Source organism: Nannobrachium achirus (genome assembly GCF_963921795.1).
Source record: "Nannobrachium achirus genome assembly, chromosome: 15".
In the NCBI taxonomy this organism is placed as follows: Eukaryota; Metazoa; Chordata; class Actinopteri; order Myctophiformes; family Myctophidae; genus Nannobrachium; species Nannobrachium achirus.
In genome coordinates this window covers 24,399,245-24,422,879 of record NC_137822.1, presented here as the reverse complement: position 1 = coordinate 24,422,879, position 23,635 = coordinate 24,399,245, and the positions used below count along the sequence as shown (strand labels likewise).

The window sequence follows — 23,635 nt, the reverse complement described above, 5'->3', positions numbered from 1 at the left end:
AGCTTTGAATTCATGAATATATATATATATATATATATATATGTATTTTTTGTCACATTCCTGACCTAAGCCAATAATTTGATGACCAGCAGTGGTTTCCTATGGAAACACAAAGAGCCTCCTTTGTTCATGTTGCGTTCACATTGGCAGCTACAATGCTAACAGACTACCATTAATTTTCAATGGAAGCCAGCGGCATGAAGATACAAAGCGACTTGAGAGCTTGTAGATTTTCTTTTTTGGTGCCTTTTCTGCCAGTATAGTATACCAGTAAGACACCTAAGGGCGACAAGCGACCCTAAAGGGTGAGGTCGCGCCATGTCTTGGCCATCTGGCCAGTGATGTATATCGGACCAGTTACCCTGGTACCCATGTATGGAGATCCGTGTACTGTATATGGAGATATGCTGTGAGACCCCAAACATGCTTACTCAGTTATTCGTTATGTGAAAGTCCTATGATGTCAATGACATCTGACCAGGGATCTCCATATAATGTAAGGGCATAAAAGGGATTCTGTAAGTGTGGTTCGCTTGACATCAAAGTGATGCCAGAAGGTGATGTCAGAGTGTCAAACCCATAGGCCGTAAAAAAGCGTACACGGACAGACGTCCAGGGACATGATGTGCTGACCATTGGTCGCAATAAAAAAAGCCCTGTTATTCAATGAAATCTGTGGCAACAACATTAAGTGGTTATATACAGTATATCCAACAAGTAGGTCGGGAGTGGCTTATTGTCAATATCAGCCGGTAACATGCAGGAGGAGTCTGTCCCCGTTACAATGCGCTAGACCCCTGGGAGATGGACTGCTGAGGTGGAGCGCCACACCTACCATCAGCTCCCAGTACTTGCCGCACAACTTGCCAAGCCGTGCTACTCATACGCTGAGTTGGCGGTGCCCAGAATCTAACCCATGACCTTGTGGACCAAAGGCGAGAGCTCTACCGACTCCCGGGCACATATCCAACAGAAAAAAACATGATTCCTCCTTTCCTACTCACACACAGCACAGAAGATAAAGACTAGAAAAGTGCGCTCCACTGAGTGCAGGTCAGGTTGCCTACCCATGTTGGAAGTCAGTCGGGTCCCCACTTTGAACACCACTGTTATAGTGGAATAGGAAATCCTTCTAAATCCCCCTGTCTACCTGACATGCTCTGATGCATTTCTTTCAATAACCTGCGTCTCTATTGAACATCCATCAAGTCAGTGACCTACTGTAGCCAGCCAGCATGCCTGTTTCTCGCCTGCTATTCCAGACCAGATGTGTGAAAAATGAGACATTTTGCTGGCTGACCCACAGGAAACATTTAATACAGGGTAATAAATCTTTAACAGACATTAATACATGACTTATAAAGGAGCTGCTGCTGGACAAGAAATCTCCTCAGTTTATAAAAAAGGCTCCTGTTTTCACCTTTTCCCCCCAAAGAATTTACTCTAAACTAGTGGTTCTCAAATTTCAAGGACCACCAACCATAACTCTGAGAGTGTACAAATGGAACCAAGCGGAAATAATGGCGGATCGGCGATCATACTTTAATTGTTTTATAGCGATTAAGGCATACTGACAACTCGTCATACTCGTCATAAGCATAACGGACAAACTTATTTAATTCGTCATACTCGTCATACGCAATCAATGAGTTAAAGGCTGCGGCAAGCAGGCCTTCTTTCTCCTCTGCCCAAAGCTCTGCCATTGCTCAGCTGTTTTCATCAGTGGTTTTCAACCAGTTGTCCGGGGACCACGAGGGGTCCTTGAGGGCATTCCAGGTGGTCCCCAGCTAGATGATGGAGAGTTGGTAACCAAATGGACCCTTATAGATCTTTAACGCTTGAGAGTGTAAAATGATGGTTTCATTTTCAAGAGTTAAATTATCGTTGAAATAAAATAAATTACCAGAATAAAAGAAATTACCAGAATATAGAAGAATCATATCCAACGACAACAAAATATTTAGAGGCTAAATCTCATCAAATGGTGGTCCGTGGCTCAAATGCAGAGTAAATAATGGACCTTGATAGGAAAAGTGTTGAAAACCACTGATTTACCGTGCTGCGCAGTGTTCCCAGAGAGAGCTACGTACAGTAGGCGCTCGTATTGGTAAAATGTTTGATAGCCTCTGCAACGCTTTGCTTGCAAGAATCTTCCTGCATTAGACACACTGCTGTATATCACGCTGCCTTACGATTTGTAATAAACGGTTGTCCCTCACATCGCTTATCCCTCATCACTGTGCATTTAAGTGTCAGGTCAGTCATTTTTGAGCGCTGCTCCTGGAACATCTGGCTTTGTCCGGTTCCCAAACTGGTGGGAAAAATGTATAAAAAAAATGTCTGGTTCCCAAAAACGTTCCAATTCCCCAAAAAAAGTATCTGGGCCCTATAGTAAACTGAATCGTGGCCTACATCTTGGCACAAACGTGGCCCAGACATGGAAAAATGTCCGGGCCCTAAAGCAGGGGTTCCCAAACTTTTTTGTCTCAGGGCACCCCATAAATATATTTTTAATCCGAGGCACCCCTACATTATAATTTTCACTCCCAGCACCTTATATTTATTATATCGTCTTTGTCGGGTGCAAACCTTGTATGTAACTACAAAATGTACTAAACTAGTGAAAACAGCCAATCTACAAGCACACAACGCCTCGATGCGAGGCGTTGTGTGCTTGTAGATCGGCTGTTTTCACTAGTTTTGTGCGACAGTTTTGTATGATGAAGCAGGGCTTTGCTTTACCAAAAGACGTACACATTTGAAACAAATATTATCAAATTATCTCGCGGCACCCCTGAACTGCCGTCACGGCACCCCAGGGTGCCCCGTCACCCACTTTGAAAACCACTGCCCTAAAGTAAACTGAAGAGTGGCCTACGTCTGGCCTAGATATGGCCTACATCTTGGTACAAACGGAAACGGCTCAAAGTTTGTACACCCGGCTACGCAGGATGCGTTGTGATTGGCCAGCGGGACGCTTGATGAAATTATCTCATAAATAGCACCACTCACTTCACTCTAGGTGTGATTTTTGACCATGACAAGACATGTCACATCAGTATTTGTTCCATGGGGCAGATACCAACTTACATACTGTAAGCACAGTTTGAGAGCGCTTAACAAGCTGTGAAGGGTTGAAAGGAAAAGTTTGAGAGTGAAAGAATGCTAAACTGGAAAAGAAAACGCAAAGACACAGAGAAGATACGATGAACAACAAGGACGAAAGGATGGACTTACTGGCTCGCCGGCTATTCCCTTGTCTCCCGGAGGTCCTGAAGGTCCTTGGATGCCCTAGAGAGAGAGAGAGAGAGAGAGAGAGAGAGAGAGAGAGAGAGAGAGAGAGAGAGAGAGAGAGAAAGATGTCATGCAATGAACTTAAAATAAGCTCATTCAAACACACCCAGGGGCTGATGTAAACCCTTCACTACAGCATCAAACAACAGAAGCTCCATTCAACATTTAGACAGTTTACAATGTGCAACTCTCAAGTGGCAAAACCAATTATGCTTTAAATGTTAAGACCTTTGTACTAAAGTCTGTCCAAGTCTGGTCTACATGCAGTATTTAGAGGCAACCAGCGTTGTAAATGGGGGAAAACATTGTAAACATGCTTTTATGGGTGACCTCTGAGATGCTAAGTCATGGTTCTCTCATCACTGTGTGTGCGTGTGCGTGTGCGTGTGCATGTGCGTGCGTGCGTGCGTGTGTGTGTGTGTGTGTACATAACCTTTTACAAACTATGTTCATATAAAAAGATAAATAGAGAGAGAAACAGACAGACATAGACAGACAAACAGAGACAGAGAGACAGACAGGAACTTACAGGAAAACCTTTAGGCCCCGTTTCCCCTGATTCGCCGATCTTGCCCTGTAGTGACAATGTTACAACAACGATAGTACTTAATATCTTTACTTTACATCCATAATTACAACAAATGCGCTGGCCTGGTGCATATAGCCCAGCAGCCACACAACAGAAACATAGCAGTAAGTAGCAGTAGAATACTGTACATATAATAATACAAATAAAGCATTGATTTCACCTGTTGTCCAGGGAAGCCTATTTTTCCAGGAGGACCCTCAGGACCCTGTGTGTAAAGAGAGGGGTGGCATTAGAGATACATTAAAACAGTAACATTCTCAGTGTAATATGTAGGTACAGCAGTGCCAAGTTTGCCGAAGGTGGCATAACTTTTTCCCGTTCCTGTTCATTTTCCCATGGCTTTGTTTGATTGGCTCGACAGCAGGTTTGAACCAGGAACACATACAGGCATGACACACTTGTTTACAGTTCAAACCTGATGTAGAGCCAATGAAACTCCAAAACAATCTAAAGAGTCTTTGGAGTTCAATTAACACTAAATTACTTAGTCGTACTTAGACTTGCATGGTTCCTTTTAACTTGCTCTCATGAAGGCATAACGCCGAAAAGTGTCAGAATACAGAACATGGTTATATGACTGACAGTGTCTTGCAACTTTTATTTTTGAGTGCCGCTTCCTTCCACCATGGTGGATTTCATCCTATTGACTAACATGAATCTATTAGTGTACCCCTCTGTACTTGACCTGATGGAGGTAGTGAAGCTTAAAACAGCCCTCAGTTTGTTCCACAAATAATGCACATGTCCCACGTTCCCAAGTTCATAGGATGTTTATAGTTTATAAACGTGGAGCCTCTTTTATCTTTTATCCAAGGCCCTCAGGAATGAATGGAACTTGTTGCCTGAGAGAATGAAAACTTTGACTCTCTGAAATCATATTGAAAATGCCAGAAGAAAATGACGTCAATAGATCACATGCATATTTTGCACCAATGAAAATAACGGAATAAAGTTGTTGTTTCAGGGCTTAGTTTTGTGTAGAAACTGCTGATAATAACACCTGAATATTCTTTCCTTGGTATTTTTGCTTGCAATTAGATTTTATTTTGGTGGCTTTGGAAGCCGGCTTGGATAAATTAAGTCCTTCATGTCACTTCAGGTCATGCCCATGCTCACTAACCACTAAAACCTTATTCATTGGCCAGAGTCCCAAAGGGACTAGGTCCACTTCTTTTTTAACGCTACACCAAATCTATTCACCGAAAACAGACCATCTGCAAGCTCACAACACTGTGAGCTAATCCAGGGGTTTTCAAACTTTCTTGAATCAGGGCACCCCTGTAAATACGTTTTTCATCCATGGCACCCCTGAATTACACTGTTAATGTTTAGAATCTTACATCATATTATGTGATGTAAGTATGCACATCTTTCCACCTTAGATATGGTAGGATATGTCACGGAGAAATATACATTTCCATCAGAACTGACTAAGAATAACTTCATACTTGACGTTTAACTACTTGAACCCCAGCATCCCTATTCTAGGGGGGAAGCCTCACCAAACATAGCCGTTCTACGAGCTTGTAGATCTGCTATTTTTGGTGAAGAGAGTTGGCCGTAGATGGAAAAAGAACTCATCAAGTGCAGTGCAAATCGGGTCTATTTTACTAAGCACAGTGAAGTGATATTGATGTTGTGACAGTGATATTGATGAATTCCAAACGTTATCAAAGCACAGCTGCCTTACCTTCTTGCCTTCTAATCCCAGCTCTCCCGTCATCCCATCAGGTCCTCTCGCTCCCTGAAACAGAGACAGCTGTCTTGTCACTTCACCAACAGAGGTCACTCTAATCCACAACGCACACAAGAAACTCTATAGAATTCAATGTGAGGGTTGCTTTGCAACAACAAAAGTTTCAGTGCAGGCATGAAATATGTGCATTCATTTATCTTGGGGGTTGGGGGAGATGATCAGTGTTCATCTATCCGTTTGTAAAAGTTCATTTCTAACCCTCTCCCTTTCTCTTTCTCTCTCACACAAACAGGGACAGAAAGAGAGACATAAAGACAGACAGACACACAGACAGAGAAAGAGAGAGTGAATGACAGAGAGAGAGAGAGAGAGAGAAGGAGAGATGATGAGGATGACACTGTGTCACTCAGCAGGTTGCCACACATGGCAGTAATCTACACAGGTTACTGCTGTCTGAATTGCTTTCTTTATGCACAATGGCCTGGATATGGACGGACACGCGCACGCACGCACGCACGCACGCACGCGCGCGCACACACACACACACACACACACACACACACACACACACACACACACACACACACACACACACACACACACACACACACACACACACACACACACACACACACACACACACACACACACACACAGACTGTTTGGGTTACTTGGGCTCGTCTGTCAAACAGAATCAATCTGGAGTATGTAAAGTTGTGCTGATAATAGACGTGAGTCAGACAGTCTGACAGTCCATCTGCTCTGCACCTGAAGACACCACACACACACACGCACACACACACACACACACACACACACACACACACACACACACACACACACAGAGACACTATGGAAAGACCTCGCTCACTGACATCGACAAGAATCTGCCTAATGACCAATGACTTAGCAGAGGGGTCACACTCACAATTGGCTGATGGCGAAATATGAACCTGAATAATGGAAAACCAAGGATCATTAGCCACGTTAATGATCACACAACAGTGAGCTGGGAGATTGGCTACCCTAGGGGGTCCTCAGAGTTACTACAGGGGGTCCTCCAAATCTTTGTGTGATAGAAACTTTTTTTCTCCTTCTTCATATTAAGCACTTGAACCCTATTGAAGATATTCTGAGAACTTTAGCCAAAAATAGCAGATCGAGGCGTTGCGAGCTTGTAGATCGGCTATTTTCGGCAAATAGCTTTGGTGAAGAGCAGACTAAGTACAGAGTGAAAGGTCAAGTGTATTAAGTGTTGGTGGTTCAAGAATCCAAAACACACAGATGATTGTGCTGTCATTGTGCTGTCAAAAGATGAAACTAAATGAAATTTATTAACAGGTTGTGGGGGTCCCTGCTTCATCTCTCTCTCAACTAAGGGGTCCTTGGACTGAAAACGTTGAAGACCCCTGTTCTATAAGGAGGAATGGAATTCAGTGTGCCACACATACAGGCTTATTGTATGAGTGTGTGACGCCTGGGCCCACGGGGGACACAGCTAGCTGGACAGCTATAAGCCTATTATACCTCACTCATTAACATTCCTGTCTGGGTTGACATACCCCCATTAGCTACTGGATCCATTATTTCACCTCATTGGGCCGTGGCAACAACATTCACTCACGTGAAAGCCCTTAGGACAACGTAGGACAACTTAGGACATCATTGTATTTATCTATTGTTTAACTATGCGATTACTTCATTAAATGGATTTTTAAAGCGTTGTTTGGGTGGAAAGAAATGGACCCAGTCCATTTGGTACAATTTGTACATTCTCAGAGCTACAGATCCGTAAGGGTCTGTTTGGTTTCAAACTACAGTGGTGAAAAGTAACTAAGTGCATTTACTCAAGTACTGTTCTCAAGTACAATGTTGAGGTATTTATATTTTACTTGAGTATCAAGTCCAGTTTTCAATACTTTTATTTTTACTCCAATACATCTCAGAGGCAAATATTGTATTTTTACTCCACAACAATTATTTGAAAACTCTAGTTACTAGTTACTTTGTAGATTTTGATTATAATGACAAAACATGCATTAACCAATTCAGCCTAATGACAAAACATGCATTAATCACTTCAGCCTTACAGTACAGTATATACATTTCGGCCATTTACGATCGTACAAGCTCACAATGTGTCGCATCACAACGCATCGTGAGCTAAGAGCTAAGAGAGGGCAGAGGCACATGGAGATGTAAATGAACGCATTGTGGTCGTCCACGGCGTTCATATTTTCATGTAAGTAACCCAGTACAGTACCATGTGTGTATCTGCACGGTAAAATCATCAGTGTTAACTGGGAGTGGGCGGGAAATCTCTTTTTTACACTGTTGGATTTAAATGAACATAGATGATTTTACAGAGTAGACTCGTAGAGTCCAATAAATGCTAATATGGTATGCTGAGGCTCAGGGCCTAAAGCTACAAAACCAAACAGCCAGCAAGACATTACAACATCAGGAACTGATGATATTGTCATTAAATAGCTTGTCAACCTCTGTGTGCATATGCGTTTTGTCTGTGTCTACTTCCCACACCAGTATAGCAGAATTTGAAAACCTTACATTATTAAGACCTAGTCTAGGTAGGTCATGACCATTAATTGGAAACATATAGTTGCTGTCGGGTGGAGACCTTGTATGTATTGTAATGAAAAAAATTAAACTAAATATTCATAAAATATACAGACATTCTTAGCCATGTTCACTTTCAGAATGTTTTCAAAAGAGTCGAATTGTGAACTTGTAGATCGGCAATTTTTGTTACTTTTGTGTTTTTGTTACATTCTTGCACGACAAAGTATAGGGCATTCATTTGCTCAAATAAATCTAAATGTGGAGATAAGAGGTTTCGTCCCGACAGCAAGGCTATCCAGAGAGGTGTGAATGTGGTTCCGTCCAAACACAGGCAGACCATCTCCCATGGAGGCCTCTCACACAAAGACACTCAGCACTACTTATCCCCACCTGCCAGCTGAGTCAGCTATAATAGACATCCGTTAGGAGGCTTTGGAACATGTTGGAGACAGAGCCAGGAGACCACAAGAGAGCGCATGAGGATAGATTTATACTGTGGCTTACGCAGTAGGTTTCTTTTTTTATCTGGCATCACAGACATCATAATTTTACAACAGCATCGCCTCCATTCATATTTTCAACTTGCTTTGATAATAAAACTGCCAGGCGCAGGTGTATCTGTCATTATGTTAGTCGTCCTCAAACATTTTCACGTCAAGAAGACCCAAATTGGGGGCGCCCGCTGGCGTACTGGTCCAGGCGCATACCACTTAGTCATTGCCACATAGGCATGGATGCCCGGAGGCGGCGCCGGTTCGATTCCCGATCTGGACGACCTTTGCCACGTGTCACTCCCCATCTCTCCCCCCATTTCCAGTCAGTCTACTGTCCTATCAATAAAGGCATAAAAGCCCAAAAACAGAGACCCAAATTGAATGTCTTTGGCCGTGGACCCGCGATCCCCGTCTGAAAAGATGCTGTGTCCCCGGACCCCACTTTGCAAACCGCTGCATCATGTGATGTGGAAGAATACGCCCACAGTGATAATACTAAGACCATCTGCAACAGCTTCTACAGGACAGACTGAGTTAAAAAAAAAAAAGAAAAGCATGCCCAGCATGCAATCAAAGGTCTTTAGAGAGCACTGAAGAAGATTGTTGGGGGATGAGATTACAAAGACTACAGTATAGCGCCCATGGCTGAGAGTATAGAGAGGCTGTCTGGTAATCATAAGGTCACCGGTTCGCCTCCTGGTCCCCCCGGCCTTTGTGTCGAAGTGTCCCTGAGCAAGACACTTAACCCCTCACTGCTCCCCCCCGAGCGCTCATCATAAGCATCTGAGTGTAGTTTACACTCTCCCAGCTCCAGACCTGAAAGGGTCCACTGTTCCCAACTATTAATCATTCAGCCGGGGTCACCTTGGAACCCCCATCAATCATTTAGCTGGGGGCAAGGAACCCTTGCCGGGGGGTCCCCGGACCCCACTTTGAGAACCACTGCGATAGAAGATGCGTTCTGCAGCACCTGTGTTCTGTGAAACACTCACGATGACATCACTGCACAGGCACTTCCATATCACTTCATTAACACGTTTATTTACTCCGTCTCAACAACACCAGTGATAACTCTGACCCACTGGCACGCACATATACACACGCTCGCAAGCACACAAACACACGCACCCACCCACCCCCACCCCCACACACACACACACACACACACACACACACACACACACACACACACACACACACACACACACACACAGTCGCACACACACTCACACAGTCATGCACATGCACACATGTGATACACAGTAAACAGAGTTACTGAATTAACACTTGTGCTGTATGACATGTGTGTGTTTCTCCCCACCCTCCCCCCATTACAGATTCACATACATTATAGAACATCAGCTGGGGTAAAGGTGTGAGACCGAAACCTTACCCGTCTTCCTTTAGGTCCTCTGGCACCGATGGGCCCACTAGATCCCGGCAGGCCCTGAGCGACGACAGGAAAAAAAGAAGGAGAAAATGAAGAAGGATAAGAGAGAGAGGGCACGATAAAGCAAACACCCCCGGGGGGGCAGGGTGACCTCGGGAACACACTCTGGCGTTTGTTGTTAAATCTGTCACTCATCCCAATTTAAGGGCCCGCTCCTCGGACCCCCAGGGCTCAGTATTTATGTTTGTTTTGGTGAGTCAGCGGCCCCCTGCCTCGCGCCGGCGCTCGCCCCGCACCCTGTCAAAGTTGGCTGAGGCGGGGCTAAAGGGGCAGGGTCAACGTCTAATTGGTCAGAGGTGTTGGTGTTTTGACTGACAGGGTGGTAATGCGGCTTCGGCAGGGTGCCGCCAGATCTCATGAGCCTCACAGAGACCTCTGCTGGCAGGGAGACTTAAGCCTTTATACTTTAGCTAGGCAGGGGTGTCGCGCACTGAAGATAGCCACTCTACAAGCTCACAAAGCGTCGCACTGCAATCGGCTATTTTCAGTGCGCGACACCCGCATGTAACTAAATATAACTCAAACATTAATGCTACCAACAGTCCAACACTGGATGGCACTATCATTTATCCATTTCTACATTCTCAGAGTGCTGGTAATATAATATGACCAGTACATTTGCAGTGGAGGTGGTCTGACTCTGCTCTCCCAATTCTCTCCCACTGAAATTTGGTCTCTCATGTGGGAGAGACCCTGAGTGTGTTCCAATGTTCATACTGTAGATATCTGAATCCAGAGTAAGACATAAATGTTACGGACCGCAGCTTTAAACGAACACTGATGTTTTAACGTGTAGATGGAACACTTATCAACAGTCAACTTATATAAACAGACAAAGCTTGCCATTTGTGATCATAACTTAGGAGGTTTCTAGGGTTTCCTTAAAGGGAGCTCTATATCTGTCAATACCTGTTAATAATGCTTTTTCTGACCATTTTTTTGACAGGCCCAGACTTGCTGCCTAAAGTCCACAACACAGATTGGATGTCACACTCGTAATGACAAGCCTTCTTGTGGCTCTAGGCTGGGATCAACCTGTTTAGCAGATTTCTGAATCAGATTTCTGAATTTCTTCAATTGCGATTAAATGCCAAAGTAAAAGCTTATCTCCCTGCCAAGCAACTTGAAATGTTGACCCATGCTTTTAGCTCGTCAAGGCTAAACAACGGCAATGACTTATACTCTGGCATTGACCGGTCATTGGTCAGGCGCTTGCAGCTAGTCCAGAATGCTGCTGCGCACCTCCTCACAGGCACCAAAAAGCATGATCACATCTCCCTGGTCCTGGCCTCACTCCATTGGCTCCATGTCAAGTTTAGAATTGACATTTTGTTAACTGCTTTTAAATCCCTCAAAGGTCTGTCTGGCCCCCACTTTAACTGGCTGAACGTATTCAATGCCATAACCCAGTTAAGAGCTTTAAGGTCAGCTGACCTCTCATTATTGATTTTGCCAAACACTCGACTGAAAACCAGGGGTGACCGTGCTTTTGCGGTGGCCGCCCTCCAGGCTCTGGAATAACCTTCCCCTTCACATTAGATCTGCCTGCACATCAAGGCTTTTAAGTCCTTACTTAAGACCCACTTCGTCGACTTGGCTTTTAATCACAGCTGAGCTCCATTTCAATTAGATCACATTGATCCTGTTTGATTGTTTGTTTGATTGCATTGTTTTGTTGTATTGTTTATAACCTTGTGCAGCACTTTGGTTGACTACGGAAAGTTTGATGATGATAAGGATGATGATGAGATAATGGTCTATGATCCCAAAAAGAATTCCCCTCGGAAAATAATGTTTGATTTGTAACTAAACAAACAATAAGAGTGTACGAATGGAACCAAATGAACCTGTTAGGGATGGGACGATATGAAGATTTCATATCACGATTGTGACAAAATAAATCGCGATTTACGATATTATCGCGATAATAAAAATCCGGAACATTTGCCAAAACATAGCAGATCTACAAGCTCACAACGCATCGCAACGCGACGCGTTGTGAGCTTGTAGATCGGCTATTCTTTGGCAAAGACATTTGATAGAGTGTGAAAAAAAGACTGTATCAAGTGCGTATATTATAAGTACCAATTTAGAGGGTTTAAGTGGTACCGGATATGGAGCTCGGCAATTAACTCATACTCTGCGATCCCCGTCGAAACCGGAGATTTCCCGCTGTACCGCGGTGCCATGCCCGTCGATCCCGTAAATTTAATTAGCTTTAATCATTATGAAAGGATTAAAAGTATTAAAAGTATCTTTTTTCAATCCGATTTTTGCGCTTGGAAACTTTGATCCAGTCTCTACACGCCTGGATTATGATCCCCGCACATATCGTGCGTTTTGTGCGCGAACGTGTCCACGTGTTACCATAGCGCACAGCTGGCTTTTTTCAATGTTTTTTCATGTAAACACTGGCGGATAAGCAGGGATACAGCGTGGCAACGGATATGTCTATTTCAATGGGGTTTTTTTTATTCGAAAGCTGTCACCGAGTCTACACGTCTACTAGATGAGTCGCGCACAGATTGTGCACGATGCGTGCGCGTGCCCACGTTAAAAGGTAAGGACTATTTGGCAGCTGCTTACTACAGCTATGTTTAAAATGGCAGCAAAATTGTTAAAAGGTGAATTGATCCCAGTGCATGACGGAGGACAATATCACGATAAATTAAATCTCCTCGATACGATTATCGTGAGTGTTTTTTATCACGATAAACCATAACAGTGTGTATCGTCCCATCCCTAGAACCTGTACAGCAAAAGTCCATTTGATTCCATCCGTACCACTCTCAGAATTAGGTGGGATATACCACATCCTTGACATCACTGCTCTTGACATAAGTAGGCAGGGACTTGACACGGAAAATACATACGCTCGTCTGTTCCAAATGAAAAGCAGGCTTTCTGTCATGTGGCTTTCTGCCACGAGGAAAGCCTGGTCACACGAGGTAATGTGGCTCACACAGTCACAACAGAGTTGAGGAGACAAGTAGTGACTTACTGGTCTTCCTGGTGGTCCAGAAGGCCCGCTTTCACCTGGTGTCCCTGGGTGACCCTAGCACACACACACACACACACACGCACACGCGCACGCACGCACGCACGCACGCACGCACGCACACGCACACACGCACACCAAACAAATTGCAAATTACAAACACGAAAACATCTGTTGATTAACTTTAATAAACAACATAACGTAGGATGAATGTAGGAAAACCATAGACAAAGAGACATGTAAATGCAAAGTAAAAACTGAGTCATGTTTTGTCTTAATTAATTTAATTGCTAAATTACTCAACATTCAGGCAGCATTAAGCCAATTAAATCGCACGCACCCACTGCGTGCACACACGCACACGCACACACACACACACACACACACACACACACACACACACACACACACACACACACATCTGTAAAAAGGCTCTGAGCACTGGCGATCACATTCATCGTAACATTATCCCTCGAGGGAGGTAATAAAAAGAAGGAAAAAGTGAAAAGCTATTCACAAACATTTCTGCGTTTGGCAGCGTGTCCCTCTGGTACAGTACAGTGTGTTGCACAGTTACTACTAAGGGCCTGACTTTTATCAGATGCTAAGTGATGGCGCTGCTATTCTCAGTAGGTCAATCAATCAGAGGGCAACGCAAGGTCCCATCCCGTCGCACAGTAGGGAACTCTGCTCACAGTGGAAACACATCATAAATGTCACTGTAACCGGCTGCACGGATGTTGTCAAACATGCTCAGTCTATTCTGTGACATTCTCTTTAGGAGAGCAGCAGCTTTAAGAGAGAGAAAGAGTTTCCTGTAAATTCCTCCTGTTTGTTCTCTCGCTCTTTACGTCTCTCACATTCTCTCTCTCTCTCTCTCTCTCTCTCTCTCTCTCTCTCTCTCTGTGTCTGTGTGTGGCTAAGTTCTCAAGGGAGAACAACTGGTCATTAATCACCATGATGCTGCTCTGTGTCTCTTCTGTAGATGAATGATGTCTGATGTTTTATCCATTCACATGCATGGCATGGATTCAATTATACATGTGTTGCTGTCGGACAGAAACCTCATATCTCCACATTTCAACTTTTTATGTTTTTTTTCGTATATTAATGCACTACTTTGTTGTACAACCGTGTCACACAAAAGTAGAAAGAATTGCCGATCTACCAGCACACAATGCGCCGCATCACAATACAACGCATTGCTTTTAGATTAGCGATTTCTTAACAGGCACAAGATTAAGTGTTCTGTGGGTTTTTATAAATATTGAACTAATCAAAAGTATTAACAAGAGTTTATGACTAAATAATAACCCAGAAAAACAGTTTTTTTCCCACATTTCCTGAAAAGTAACAGTTTTGGACATACAAGCTCTCCATCTGACATTGACGATTCATTACATAAGTACACTGTGGCTCTGTGGTTGACAGAGTAGACTGTGAATGTCATCATGGGGGTATTGTCAGGCTTGATACACTTTCCCACGAACTCTCAGCCACTTAACTATATGAACCCTCGCGTCCCTATTCTCCCCACGTCAGTACAGGCCAATATTTGACGGAAAATTGCATATGTTACAACGCGCCATGTAGCACGATGGGAGCTATTTGACGTCCAAGAAAGTATATAGAGTTAATAAGTGGTTAAAACCTACTGTATGTACATTCGCTGTATGACGAATAGTCATACAGCGAAGAGACGCCCAAAACAGAGCCGCGAAGAGACGCCCAAAACAGAGCCACCAGGTTGAAAAATACCTCCTCTGTGGTCCTCAAGAATAAAGGTCTTTGCACACTGATGCAATTTCTTTATTTGTAATTTTGGATTGGTCAATTGGATAAAAAAAAGAAAGAAATTTCGTCGCAGCCACTTGTCGGAGAACAGTTTGGGAGGTGTGTCATCTGTTTAATTCATACAAATAAACCAGACGCTGTGCGCAAGGGGCCTACCGGGAACAGAAAGGATGGACAGACAGACAGACTCAGAAACATTGAAAATGTTTGTGTCTCTCAAACATTTTCAAGTCAGGGGCCCCCGAATATATTTGTATTTGTGGCAGGGAGTGGAATTAAAATTATGATCCGAAATATTTCACAATTATGCTCACATTGTGACTTGATGCAACACGTTGTGAGCTCTTAGATCGGCCATTTAAGAGCAGATGTATGAAATAGGGCAAGAGTGGTTACATTTATATTTTTACGCTATTTTATATTATTTTTTAGGGGACCCTCTAGAACCCCTTACTTTACTGTGCGTAAAGGCACAGCTCACTGGCTGAGATCACTTATTGAGCTCTGGTTAGTGCTTTTTAGCTCAGGGGACGTCCTTAAACTGTAGACCAGGAGCATGTTTTGCTGTCTAGGAAACCATAAGAGTCTGTTTAAGACCAGAAGCGTTTTTCTGTCAACGTGCCACACAGAACTGGTGTTGAGCCCAGATATGAATATATTCCCATGGGAATAACACACACATTTTAATGTAAGTTTAGCATTTCTTAGCCTCTCTTTCATGATTGCCCAAACTGGAGCGCACCGCTGCCCCGCCCCTGCAGCCTTCTCTGTGCCCTCTCTGTGCATCTGAAAAAAAAACACATCTCCGCACTCCAAGCAGGCACGCACACATGCACGTACGCTCTCATGCAAGCAGGCACACGTGCACACATACATGCACGCACGCACGCACGCACGCGTACCGCCACTCTCACTTACCGTTGATCCTTTTTCTCCTGGTGGTCCAGGAACTCCCATCTCTCCTCTGTCCCCCTGAAAATGTTCATCCACAAATATTCACGGTAAACTCAGTGTTCATTTAAGGGTGGTGTAATTGTTTATTTATGTGTTAAAAGTTAAATAGCTCTATATTCTGGTAGTAATCATTGCTATAGATGGAGTGTTTGTCCAGTAACAGGGGTTGCCCCGTGTGTCTCCCGCTCTTTAGTAAACAGAAAATGCATTTTCAGGTCAGGATACCAATTTTATTTTTGGATAACGGGCGTGCGCGCGTATGCACGTTTTGGAAAGATCCAATATATATCAATTCAGCCGGCTACACCAGGCACACGGATAGCGCGAACCACGGATACGCATACCCTAAAAATAGGATCGGTTCCATTTTGTGCGTGCCGCATATGCGTTTTGTACACAAACTCCCATGGTCTCCCACACATACTGAAGAAGGACATAGAGTCTGCACACTGGTTAAGCTCCATAAGTTTATTGCTGGTCAACTCCCGCACATACTCCCTCCTTGGTGTAGCCAGGGGCTTTTCGCACACGCACAGACAGCGCACGTATACGTGCGCGTTTTCTGGTGTAGTCCGGCTGTAACTCAGGATACAGGATAAGCAAGTGAAGTTGGATGTGATGAAACAAAACCAAAACATATCTTTGTGACTACTCATACATATAGCCATCCAACAAACAATGTAGTCCAGTGGTGTCTCCCTGAGATCTAATATACAAAAATACACTAATTAATAACTTACGCCCTATTTCAAATATTGAAAATTGCAAGCTCACAATGCATTGCGATGTGCCGCGTTGGGAGCTTGTAGAGCTCACTATTTTAGATTATTTTTTCCTGGAAAAGGTTTGACATTTATTTTATTTTATAATGAAATTCTTTCAAAAAGTATGTCCTTACATTTCAGATTCCCTTCCTTTTTTTGTGTGCGTGGTATGAAAATGTCTGGAAATATTGACTTGTGACCCATAAGAAAGGAATGACGGCCCAAAACTGGGTCACAACCCTAAGTTTGGGAACAACTGATTTAAAGACCCAATGAAATGACTGTTTGGGGTATTTTATTTTGAAGTTTCAGTTTGAAAAGGAAGCCTGTGTGTTTCTGAACCAATCCGAGGGGACCAGCCGAGTAATGGGAGCCAGCAATGGGAAACAAACAGGTGAATGTAATCAAAGGTTCATTTATATGCAAGCGGACCTGTCGATGTCATCACTTTTTGAATTTCTGTTCACAGGAAATAATTAAGAATGGCCTATTTAGCGACCTTTGATATAAATATACACAAAGATTGTTTATTTTCTATTTTTTTGGCATCTAGTGTTATGTCCATATGATTACCACGGATAAGCTCTAAAAGTGTGAAAAAAACATATTTTTCATTTCACTGGGTCTTTAACACAATTAGTGCCTCTTAATCTGAAAGTTGCTTGGTGCCTCGGTGCCACGCCGTTTCCTCCATAGGCCGCCGCTATTATTTTGAAGGGCCGGAAGGGGTTTGTTTTTGTTTTTTTGGATTATCACTTGACGGCAACGATTACGTCATCTAGTCACATGACAGTGTGGGCCCACAAGAGAACATGGCTGCGCCCACCTTTTGTATACAGTATGGAAGAGTGGAGACCATCCTTTGTATAAGAATGTCCCTTTTGGAGAAAATGAGGTCTCTTTATGGGCCTCTCAATGGATTTACTATGGAGGACGTTAACTTCGCGTGCACGCCCGACGTGCGTTGTAAACAAATCGCGGACATTGCCGATGCGGGCGGGACCGGAGCGACGTACAGTAAGTAATAATATCTTTACTGTATATACAGTAAGATTCACAGTCCTCACCGTCAACGGCGCCATGGTATTAACCCTTTCAATGACGGTGAGCACCGTCAACAGCAGCAGAACAGTTAAGGTCTTTGCACACTGCTGCATTTCTTCGGACGAATATAGGCGCAGATTTCGGATTTCTAAAACGCAACGGAAAAACGCAGCAGTGTGCAACCAGCTTTAGTGTGCAACCAGCTTTAGTGTGCAGGAGCAGCTGGAACATGACAGCTCACCTTCTCCCCGGCCAGACCCATCTCGCCAACAGGTCCAATGAAGCCAACAAGACCCTGAAATACACACACTGCAGGTTGGACGGGCAGGGTGCAGGGAAACAGTACATGAAGGAATGAAGATGCCATAATTATATCAAATGAAAAGTAATAATCTTTATTTACCCTTTCTCCCATGGTTCCAACTGTCCCTGTGGTACCGGGTTCTCCCTGCAGAGATATTTGTGTTGTGTTTTTAATATCCATCAACTGTGTTATCGACCACTTAAGCCCTAAATATTCATTGTACGATGAATAGCAAAAATAGCCAAGCTTGTAGATTTTTTGCTAGTCTTGGACATTTTTTATATAGAAGCTTTTCCCCTAAAATGTCAATCCCAAAATAGGCACACAAGGTTGAAAATGGTTAATGAATCCAATATCAACCATATTTTAAAGCTGCAATCCATAACGTTGATGTCCTTAGGGCAGGGGTTTTCAAAGTGGTTGACGGGGCACCCTGGGGTGCAGTGATGCCAGTTCAGGGGTGCCGCGCGATAATTTGATAATATTTGGAACTCATCAATATCACTCAATATCACCTCACCATGCTTAGTAAAACAGACCTGATTTGCACTGTACTTGATGAGTTCTTTTTCCATCTACGACAACTCTCTTCACCAAAAATAGCAGATCTACAAGCTCACAACGCATCACGTTGTGACGTGTTGTGAGCTTGTAGATCGGCTATTTTTGGTGAACCCTCCCCCCAAAATAGGCATGCTGGGGTTCAAGTGGTTAAACGTCAAGTATAAGGTTATTTTCAGTCAGTTCTGATAGAAACGTATATTTCTCCAATATGATGGAAGATTCAAAAAATGAACAGTGTAATTCAGGGGTGCCGTGGATGAAAAAGTTATTTACAGGGGTGCCCTGAGTCAAAAAGGTTTGAAAGCCCCTGCCTTAGGGGACCGTTATAGTAGAACATACTGCTATAATAGAAAGCCTGGTTGAGAATATATTACACTGTGACTTACACGTTATAGCCTACTATTTGTCAACCAGTAGTGGTCCAACTCGACCAAATGATTTCTCAATATAAGAGCGTTAAGATCTACTACAACCGTTGCAGTTGTGCAGGTTACTCTGTATTAACAAACTCTACCACACAAATTGGTCAAAATAACATTTTATTCACAACAAAATGTATGGATTGCAGCTTCATATACAAGATTGTGAGAATCTGAGTGCTTTTGATTGTTCACCTTTATTCCCTCTGGTCCGACCGCCCCCGGGAAACCCTTCCTGCCCATTCTGCCCTGAAAAAGAACACATCGTATATTAATACATGATTACGCATCATAGACCAGGGTACCCCAATAGGCGGCCCGCGGGCCATTTGCGGCCCGCGGGAGGCTACTGTCTGGCCCCCACCAACCACAGTAATAATGGTGGTATAAGAGCAGCAACAACACTAGTATATCGTCGTTGTCGGGTGGAAACCTTGTATGTCCAAAACCGTTTGTTTTGTATCTATCGTCTAAAAAATGTAATAAACTAGTGAAAACAGCCGATCTACAAGCACACAACGCCTCGCATCGCGAGGCGTTGTGTGCTTGTAGATCTGCTATTTTCACTAGTTTTGTCACTTTTGTGCGATGGTCTTGTATGATGAAGCAGGGCTTTGCTTTACCAAAAAACGTACACATTTGAAACTTGGAGATACAAGGTTTCTGCCCGACAGTGACGATATCTGAACTGTCGCTGGAGTAGAGGGAACGCCACTGTCGCCCCCTGCAATGTTGTGGCCCTCGGCTTGGTACCCTAGACATAATTTGGCCCTTGGGGAAAACTAATTGGGGATCCCTGTCATAGACTTTCTGCTACTGTACATAAAGGCCCATTCTCACTGGGCACGATAAAGATAACGATAACGATAATTATCTGATGTCATGGTGTGATAGCGCGGAAAGTGATCCAAACAATATCGTTTACGGCTATCATTGTCTTTATAGTTGTGGTGTGGATACTGCCATCCACTTCAATTGAGAACAATATTTTTGGAGCTGTGTGAAACACAGGCTCCCTATACGTGGCTGTGTGGGTCTGTGTGTGTGTGTGTGTGTGTGTGTGTGTGTGTGTGTGTGTGTCTGTCTGTCTGTCTGTGTGTCTGTGTGTATGTAGCCTGAACTTCCTAAACTTCGGCACGCCACTAGTCCCACAGTTTTGCCACCAAACACTCGCGCCATATGTCAAATCGACCGGCTTACTCGGGAATCGTGGGCTATTACTTTTCTAAGAGAAAGGTTCTATAGTTTAATTGATATTAATTTATTAGTGAATTAATTTTCCCCATTGACTTAGAATGGGAATCGCAAAAACTCACATTCAATTATTTGTCTCTCGCAAACCACAGGGGCTACAGTTTCAAGACTTGGAGAGGAGGTTCATAATGATTTCAAGGATTAAATAAAAAATAATTGTGTCATTTGGCCTCATGGTGGCGCTATAACACCCCACTTTACATTTTGGCCTGTAACTCTTGAACCGTAGGTCGGAAAATTAAAAATATTTTTTCCCTGGATTCCTTGGGTCATGACGCATCTCCCCATATAGGCCACGCCCATTTGCGCCATGATAGATTTTCCGCCATCTTGAATTTTCTCCAAAACACACTTTTTGCTCCTTTTCCTACATATTTTCTTCAAATGTCACAAAAATCGGTACACATGATCCACACACACACACACACACACACACACACACACACACACACACACACACACACACACACACACACACACACACACACACACACACACACACACACACACACACACACACACACACACACACACACACACAGCTCCACTTCACACGGGTGTGATTTTTTTAATCTTTATCTTATTGCACCCAGTGGTGGGAATGGGCCTTAACAGTGTCATCAATCAAAAATCCAAGTGAAGCGACCTTCACCTTGATTCTGACGTGACATATTTTTTTCCAACACTGACCAGATTCACATCCAGTAAGACGGAGTAAGAGTAAGAAAATGCTACAGCCAGGTTCGATGGCATTAAAATAACTTTACAATTGCAAAAACTGGCAGCTTTCATAATTCACTACAAGCCCACAGTGTATTCCGCCCATAAGCACACAGTAAAACCTCATTCTTGTAGTAATAAGAGGATTAATATGGCACTGGCAAAATATTTATTCAAATGGTTTTCTCCAGCACTGACCACAGACAGATCTGCTTTTGTAATTTATTCTTCCCAGATTGATTTATATGTGGGCCTGAGCTTGTTAGCCACTCATCACATGAGTTAATGAAATGAGCTGAACAGAGGCAGAAGAATGGATGGAAAGAAAGAAAGAAAGAAAGAAAGAAAGAAAGAAAGAAAGAAAGAAAGAAAGAAAGAGCGGGAATTGCCAGAAAGAGAGTAAGTCATCAAGTTTAGTGCCTAATTTATACACTGTCATGTGATGTGCCAAAAAATAGCACATCTGCATGCGACAGACATGTTCTTGTTATAGATCGGCTATTGTCAGCGTGTCCTTCATACTGATTACTGAATGACAACAATAAATCAGGCTCAACAGGCAGGATGAGAAAAGTAGTAAAGTAGTAAGACCTGTGACACATGACCTGAGGAAAGTGACCATTTACAACAGTTCCTCTTAAGAGAAACAGTGGGAATGAACGATGAGTGACAGATAGTTGGTAGTAGGTGACAGAGATGGTTGGTGACAGAACAAAGACGGTTTGCTGTGTGGGTGATAGAGTTGGTTTCTGGGTGACAGATATGGTGGGTATCAGGGACGTGCAGAGAATGTTAGAAAGGAAGGGGCTAACATTTCTAAAAGGGCCTTTTGGTGGAAATATAGCCGACCTCCGAGCTCACAATGCGTCGCAGCGTGAGCTTGAAGGTCAGATATTTCCGGTGCGTAATACCACAATGAAATAAGCATAATCAAGTCAATACTGGAGATGTGTCGTAACGGCATGGATTCTACAAAGAGAGGGCAATTCTTTCAACATAAGATGCTGCATTCAAGTTCAGGAGAGTACTTTGGACAAGGCAATTCTCTTGAATGCTGCCTTCAGGTATGGCATGGAAAGGAGGCATTTGCATTTCTTTCACCATAATAAAAACTGCATTTATAATCTGGAAAGGGCAATTTTTACAGACGGATAAAAGGGCAGGGGCTCAAGCCCCCTTTGATGTCTATGTGTGCACGTGCCTGCCTGGTATCATCAGACAGAGGTGGCAGGGAGGACATAACAGGGAGGTAGAGGCAGAGGTCGGCAAAATGAGGAAGTAAAGCTATTAACTGAAAAAAAAAAAAAAAAAACTCAAAGGCATTGGGTAGTTGGTCAACACCACGATAAATGTACTTTGTAAAAGTACATTTCACTCTGCTTACGTTATTCTTCCATAACTTCCATAGCATGACGCATGATATACAACTCCTTTATTTCTATCATTGTTGCCATTGTCATCCTTGCATTGTGTGACAGCTGTAAATTGTGGCTTTTTAAAGGAATACTCCCACAGCGGTGGACATTGCATTATTGGCTCAGGAATGCAACATTCCTTAGGGTGAAGTATTCCTTTAAATGGGTGATTTCAGTTATCACCACCTGGTGGCCAAAACTAGGAATTGCAGTCCCTGGTTCGTGAGACAGGTCCATCAACAACTTAAAAAATGCTGAATATAGAACAATGCTATGCTACAACCCTATGCATCTCTAAACTACTATCTACAGGTTTTCCCTGACTTAAATATGAATTGTTCAGTGATTCTTCTATTCATTATAGAACTATAAGATTATAAGACAAGCAGTGTCATACTAATATTCCTTGGAAAAATATATAATAGTAAGTTATATGGCACTATATAGCATTTAATTCACACAATATAAACTCTGCCTTTTCTTATTGCTATCATGCAGTCAACAGGCATGCTGGCTGCATGTCATGCATATTGCATGTTCTGCATAGTGTATGTTCGGCATACTGTATGTTCTGTTACACTGCATGTTCTGTATGCTGCATGTTCTCAGCTGAATGCCAATTAGCTTGCTGCTTCACAAAGCATGCAAGTGGCTTTAGGTTCAAGTTACTGTTGTGTTTCCACTGGAGCTCTCTCTCTCTCTCTCTCTCTCTCTCTCTCTCTCTCTCTCTCTCTCTCTCTCTCTCATCTCTCTCTCTCTCTCTCTCTCTCTCTCTCTCTCTCTCTCTCCCTCTCTCTCTCTCTCTCTCTCCCTCTCTCCCTTCCTCTAGACACTCGACTCTAGTAAAAAAGTAAGTATAAACAGAGACGTGCATAGAGATGCATGTGTATGTCAGGATTGGGGGAACACCAGGATTGGGGGAGCACCATGCACATACGTATACGTGCACGCACGCATGCAGACAGCCATACAGTACACACACACACACACACAAACATAGAAATGCATGCGTGCAACAAAGCACAGTGCAGGAAAGTGACGCAGGGATAGCTGCTTAGCTTAAGAGCTCAGTTGAAAGGAGAAGCAGACCCCTGTTGTCTGCTCTCCTCACCACAAGGTGTTTACGGAACACTCACCTCAAGCCCTGTTAGCCCCGGTGGTCCGAGCGGACCCTCGTCTCCCTGCAAACATTAGGATAAATAATGTCACGTTCACCGATCATCATCAACAAAGAGCTGGTCCTGCTCATGTTAAACAGTTTAGCAGTTTCTTGATGGTTTGGGGTTGATGTGTAAATCGTAC

General features: G+C 43.4%; 1 protein-coding gene across 1 annotated transcript in view; it reads right to left on the bottom strand.

The window, feature by feature from the left end:
- LOC308300050 (uncharacterized protein) overlaps positions 1–23,635 on the bottom strand; it is a gene marked incomplete at both ends in the record, with an annotated part of 131,748 nt that overhangs the window by 19,260 nt on the left and 88,853 nt on the right. Inside the window, 11 exons of the mRNA XM_080743815.1 lie at positions 3,238–3,291; positions 3,824–3,868; positions 4,044–4,088; positions 5,574–5,627; positions 10,047–10,100; positions 13,105–13,158; positions 15,814–15,867; positions 17,899–17,952; positions 18,061–18,105; positions 19,140–19,193; positions 23,470–23,514. Coding sequence (XP_080599941.1) covers positions 3,238–3,291; positions 3,824–3,868; positions 4,044–4,088; positions 5,574–5,627; positions 10,047–10,100; positions 13,105–13,158; positions 15,814–15,867; positions 17,899–17,952; positions 18,061–18,105; positions 19,140–19,193; positions 23,470–23,514 — 558 coding nt within the window. The remainder of the gene's footprint in view (positions 1–3,237; positions 3,292–3,823; positions 3,869–4,043; positions 4,089–5,573; positions 5,628–10,046; positions 10,101–13,104; positions 13,159–15,813; positions 15,868–17,898; positions 17,953–18,060; positions 18,106–19,139; positions 19,194–23,469; positions 23,515–23,635) is intronic.